Source organism: Rhopalosiphum maidis, chromosome 3 (assembly GCF_003676215.2).
Source record: "Rhopalosiphum maidis isolate BTI-1 chromosome 3, ASM367621v3, whole genome shotgun sequence".
NCBI lineage: Eukaryota > Metazoa > Arthropoda > Insecta > Hemiptera > Aphididae > Rhopalosiphum > Rhopalosiphum maidis.
The window spans coordinates 50,046,060-50,052,849 of NC_040879.1; the positions used below are offsets into that span (position 1 = coordinate 50,046,060).

General features: G+C 29.1%; 1 protein-coding gene across 1 annotated transcript; it reads left to right on the top strand.

The window, feature by feature from the left end:
- Window positions 1-2,678: 2,678 nt before the first annotated feature.
- Window positions 2,679-4,932, top strand: LOC113555570 (calreticulin-like). Its single transcript, XM_026960002.1, has 5 exons — window positions 2,679-2,786; window positions 2,870-3,178; window positions 3,995-4,455; window positions 4,539-4,733; window positions 4,795-4,932. Exons 1-5 carry the CDS (start codon window positions 2,687-2,689, stop codon window positions 4,930-4,932), a joined length of 1,203 nt encoding a protein of 400 aa, XP_026815803.1. The 5' UTR covers window positions 2,679-2,686.
- The last annotated feature ends 1,858 nt before the right edge of the window (window positions 4,933-6,790 follow it).

Here is a 6,790-nt window from a genome sequence, read left to right on the forward strand (position 1 = left end):
AGAAATTAATATGGTTATAGTGTTATAGACGTTATAGTCATTATTGTGAACGTACAATTTTCCATGTTGCGCATGGGTTAGAGAGAGATAACAAAATGTACTACGCTGGCGTCCTATTAAGAGGGTGTCACTCGCATGTGTTGTCTCCGTTTTACAAGTACGTAATATGGCAAATTTATGCTCAGCAGATCACGTTTAGCTCCGTTAGTTAAAAAATTAGAGTGAATTGACTTATTATGGAACTAGATGTCTAGATGGTAAAAACATTATCTGTGTTTGTTCGATGGTTTTTTACGATTATTCATTTTTTAAGTGAATTACGAGCATTTTAATGTACGCTATATTATATACGAGTACGTATAACTTGCTAAAAATTAAACTCTCGTAAAAAATAAACAAATAAACACAGATAATGTCCTTACTATTAAGTTTCATTATAGGTCAATTCATTCCAATTTTTTAACTAACGGAGCTAAACGTGATCTGGTGAGCATAAATTTGCCATATTACGTACTTGTAACTTGTAAGACGGAGACAACTCACGCGAGTGACACCCTCTTAAGAGGACGCTATACCCGTGTTGTCTCTGTCTTATACACGCGTAACATAGTTAAAAACTGTTTTGCGCGGAACAACTTTACTACCTCGATATTTTAATCAGAACAACCGAAATTATAAATTCCATTGGGAAGAACTTTACCTATGTCGTAGCGTTTTAATTTTTTTGATAACATGAATGCAATTAAAGTTATCGGTTTAAGAACTTTAGGTTTTTTTCATTAAATTATTAAAAATTATTGGTTACCACTATCAAAAAAATTAAAACGCTACAACAAAGGTAAAGTTCTTCTCAATGCGATTTAAAATTTTGGTAATTTTGATATAAATATCGAGGGAGTAAAGTTATCCCGCGCAAAACAGTTTTTAACTATGTTACGCGTGTATAAGACAGAGACAACACATACGGATATAGCGTCCTCTTAACAAGTTTACAAAGACACTTTATTATTTATTGTTAAAGTATCGTATTTACGTACCATTCGATAATTTTTCTCCTGGTGTTTTCATCACAAATGTTTAATGTTTTAATTGTTCTGATGTTAATATATGGTAGGTACTCATAAATGGTTAGAAATGAGTTATTATCGCTACGTTTTTGTTATTAATTATTTCAAATATAATGTTGCTAAATTTATTTTCCATATCAAGCTTATCCATATTGGAATTGTATTAATAATACAATTTAAAGAAAATCAATACAACATTTTACGATTATTTTAAAACACGACGATAATTTAACGATGTCGATCCAATGCGTACCGTGAAAGGCTGATACAGATATTATGTAAAAATAATTACAATAGAATCCTAAGTAAGCTGCATACAAAGCGTATGTATAAACATCACTATAGTGGTTGCAGTTAGACACAGGACTAACCCATAGTAGACATTAGATATATAAGCCCGTATAGTATACCTAAATTCCGTGGTTCTATCTAGTATCTACTGCGGCTGTAATAGTGTAGGTAATACCAACTCATCACAATATACCATTTAGATAACATTTTTAACGATTTATATATTTTGAGAGACATTTACTGCGTTTATATGCAACAGTTAATGCAAATTAACTCAATGTGCATTAAATTAATTCGTATTAGAGAACGGGTTTATATACACCTAAAATATCAAGATTAGATGTTGAATAAAATTATAAGGTAATGCGAATGTTTTTTAGGCCATGTTTTATAGCATAAAGTTTATACTTTGGATTCCATGACCAAAATAATTACCTATTATTTGACATTTTAAAATTCCCGCTAAATATTAATTCGCATTGAAGCGTTTACATGCATTTATTAATCCCGGAGTAGGAGTTAATTCGATTTGACGAATCGAATTAAATAATAAAGGCGCATCAGCTTGATGCGAATTAAAAATGCGTTTATATGCACCTAACTCTCGGACTAACTCAACGCGCATTGAGTCAATCAACTGCTGCATATAAACGTAGTAGTAGTAGTAATTTATAACATGCACCTTTTTTACTTATTATTCTAGTGGACGAGCAGGCGAAGTAATAACAAACCCGAGTAACGTGATGATAACAAACCAGTAGGTACCTACACCTAAAATGTCGTACTCGTAATATACATAGACTATAGACATCAAGAGTAATACGATATATATGTATATGTATATGTATATAGTGTTTAGGTACGAACAATTAAAAATTTAAAACTGAGCATTTCGGTAAAATCAGACGACGGGTAGACGAATAATTTATAACGTGACATAAATGAAGTAAACCACCTAATGGATGGATTTATATGTATTTTAAATATATCGTGTTCGAATTTTGGCGGCACTCGCTATCGCTGAAGCTGCCGTGGCTGCGGTCAAGACCCGTTTATTTTTTAGGTTAGGTATTTGTAGCGTCGTCCGTTGACTGCTGGACGACCGGACCTTCAATGCGCCATTTCCCGCCGCCGTCGGCATCAGTCATCACGGTGTAGGCGTAGTGCCCGCATTCGACGTATTTCATTCACTGGAACGGCAGCTGAACAAGCGTTTCGCAGTTGATCTCGTTTTATTATTTCCTTTGTTCGTCGACAAAAGATTTGCACCATCTGTTAAGTATATTTGTATTTAAGAAACTATTATTGTAGTATAATATTCATACAGCATGAGAGCGTCGGCGAAATTTTCGCTTTGCACACTGCTTTGTCTGGTCACTGCCTTGGCCGTTGGCGCGGAAATCTTTTTCGAAGATAACTTCCCCGATGGTATGTATTATTATTTATCATTATTTAAGACTACCACCAACGACAATGTTTTTTATTTTGATAATGTCATTACTGTTTTGCAGATTCTTTTGAGAACGAATGGACGTACTCCGAATATTCTGGTAAGGAGTTTGGTAAGTTTGTTCACAGCTCAGGTTATTTCTACAACGATTTCGAGGCCGACAAGGGTATACAGACAACACAGGACGCTAAGTTCTATGCCTTGTCCAAAAAATTCTCACCCTTCAGCAATGAAGGCAAAAACCTTGTCATTCAGTACTCGGTCAAACACGAGCAGAATATTGATTGCGGCGGTGGATACATTAAGCTGTTCAACTGCGATTTGGAACCTAAGGAAATGCACAGTGAAACGCCTTACGAAATTATGTTTGGTAAATATATTTTTATAGTTGTTTTTATTAGTTATATTAGGTATTACTAGTACAGCTCGAAAATATAATAAGTCCATACGTATAGTCAGAGCCCAACTTATGAAAATATGGACCCGGAGCAATATAATTTTAAGGGCCTTTAATATTTGTTAAATGTAATTTAAAAAAGATAGTGAACATTAAAATAACATAATTACATAAGTGAACACATTTTTTATTTATAAAACATAAATTATTTTTTTATACTCGTATAATATTTAATTATAATTATTGATTATCTATAGATAGTTAATAACATTAGTACCAAAATTATATTAATTAATGTTTACTGATATACATTATATAAATGTCGAACAAAATCAATAATATCATACAATTTCACAGTGCCACTTTAATATTTAATCATCAACAGGGGCCCAGAACTGCAGCCCCCTAGCCCCTAGCCCCCCCCCCCATAAGTTGGACTCTGCATATAGTGACAATTTAATAGATATTAATAATACAAATATATTTAAATATATAATAAGATATACACAATTGATTGAAATTAACATAACATAACAAACAGATTTAATTTTGTTCCAATATTGGTAAATATAAAATTATGAATAAATATAAAAATATTTTTTTAAATGTTATATATTTTCCCTAATAAAATGCTGTAGGTATTTCAAAATAAAATTTTTCATTTATACGTATGCTATATTTTTTATATTTTAATGTTTTTAAAATTGTTTAATTTAAATATATTTGTTTTTGATTTTCAATTTATTTTACTCTTAATTTCAATTTTTTAAACTAAATTTTTTTTTCTAGGACCTGACATTTGTGGTCTTGCAACAAGGAAGGTGCATGTTATCTTCAGCTACAAAGGAAAGAATTTATTGATCAATAAAGACATTCGTTGTATTGATGACGTTTATACTCATTTTTATACACTTATTTTAAAGTCAGATAATACTTATGAAGTATTAATTGATAATGAAAATGTAGAATATGGTGAATTAGAAGCCGATTGGGACTTTTTACCCCCCAAGCAAATCAATGATCCTAACGTTAAGAAACCTGAGGAATGGGACGATAAGCCAACTATTGATGACCCCAATGATGAGAAACCAGAAGATTGGGATAAGCCAAAACTCATTCCTGACCCAGCTGCCACTAAACCAGAAGATTGGGACGATGAAATGGATGGAGAATGGGAACCAGCAATGATTGATAATCCAGATTTCAAGGGAGAATGGAAACCAAAACAGATTGATAATCCAAATTACAAAGTATGAAAAAATTAAAATTATATTATATTAAAAAGGTTTTTAATTGAATAAATTACATTACAAATTATCTATGATGTTTAAAGGGAGTATGGGTACATCCAAAAATTGATAATCCAGAATACAAAAAAGATGATAAACTTTATGCAAGAAAAGAAATTTGTGCTATTGGTTTTGACTTATGGCAAGTAAAATCTGGTACAATCTTCAACAACATTTTGATCACGGACGATATTGAAATGGCTAAAGAAAAAGCAGATGCCATCTGGAAACCAAGATATGTAAGTACTAACTATATTTTAAGTATTGAATGTCATTTTAAAATTATGTTTATTTTTCTAGGAGGGCGAGAAGATTATGAAGGATGCAATTGACGAAGAAGAAAGTAAGAAAATAAAACAAGAAGCAAAGAAATCTAATGATGAAGAAGATGGGGAGGAAAATGAAGAACTAACTGATAATGACCATGATGAATTGTAAAAATAAGACTGTGTAACACACTGTCATTTTTTAAATTATTACATACTTTAATTTTGCTATAACATTATATAAAATTTACATTGTATTAGATACAAATCATGAGCAAAAACTTAAAATAATATCAGTTTATCTAAGTATATTATACTTGTAATACAAATTACTCGTATTGATGTTTGTATACATATTATTTTAAAATTAACAATTTACATTATTAATATTTTTAATTTAAGATTAAATATTTTTAAGTCATATCTTCTTATTTTATATTTTTATTTGTCAATATAACATACTTATAACTAGTACATTACATGCACTTACAGTAACAGAAGACCATATAAGTTAAAATTTAAATTATTTTTAAAAAAAATATGTATAAAATTATAAATTGAATAGGATAAAAAAAATGTTAGTATTAAGAGGATGCTATAATTGCAGTTATTTTGCCCATCTTACAAACATAAAGCATAACAAATGTGTGTTCTTTAGAATTGTAGTTGCGATTAATTGATCGATTATCAAAATTAAAGGTAAAAAAATAATTTGTTTAAAAGTGTTGGCTTTTTTTTGATATTATAATTTTTAAACAACATATAAGTAATACAAATATTACAAGTTAAAAATAAAGATATTGAAAAAAAGTCAATGCTTAAGCGTAGATAATGTTTTCACTATTAACTTTGATAATAGATTAATTAACTAATATTAAAGCCAACAACATAGTATTGGTTCTAACGAACACAAATTTATTATGTTTTATGTTTGTAAGATAGTGTCATCATAAGAATATGTTAGTTTGTATTTTTCTATAATCCATTATTATTATTATTATTTTATTTAGCTTTATCCTTTACAAATAGAATAATAGGTACATATTATTAAATTGTATTGTTTAATTTTAGTTTTCTAATATAATAATTGCGTATAATAATGTACTTTTTAATTTTAATTTAAAGGTGCGTGTTTGATTGTAGATAAGAAAAGCTTTAAAATTCATATTTATTGTCATTGTAAAAAATGTTTTATTCGTTTCAATAAGACAATTAATATTTTATGGGACCATAATTTTAGTTTGAAACGACCAAACGTTTTGACAAAACTAAAGTAAGTATATATTGATTGATTTTAATTCTCTGAAAAATTTAATCTTATTTACTGTAATTTAAAACTTGAAAATATGATAATTTTTTCATCAAATCATATAACTACCCAGTGGCTATTTCCCCCTCCCTTAATGTTCATATTTAAATTAGAACTTTGTTACTATAAATTATGAGGGAAACAATAACTATCATTAACAAAATAACATTTTAAATGTTCATGACAAACATACAAATCCCGTGCAGCGAAAACGAGATTGAAAAATGCCTAATTATTGCCCCTTTAAACAATACTTTTCATTTAGTATGATAAAGTGGTTTTTATCAATAATCATAATATATTTGATAATATTATATATAATTCATTTTACGTAAGTACTGTATTTTAAAAAAATTCGTAAAGTATGTATTGTGGTATTGTTTACGAGTGGATATAATCTTCTATTATGATCAATAGATATAGATGTCATATATATATTTTTGATTATTTCATTGGAATCGTTGATTGCAATTCGCAATAAATAGGCAAGACATTTTCAAATTATTTAAGCTATTGCTGATTTATATCACGAGCCGATTTCTATCGTTCTATATCCGTGTTGTTGACTCAAAAGTTGATAACAATAATAAAATAAACGCAATCTGATTAAATCAAATTACTGTACTAAAGTGCCGAAATGTGTGAAATCGAAAATCCAATATCTATATTATATAAATATAGATATATGCCGGTTACTAATTCATCAAAAGACGTTTTCCCA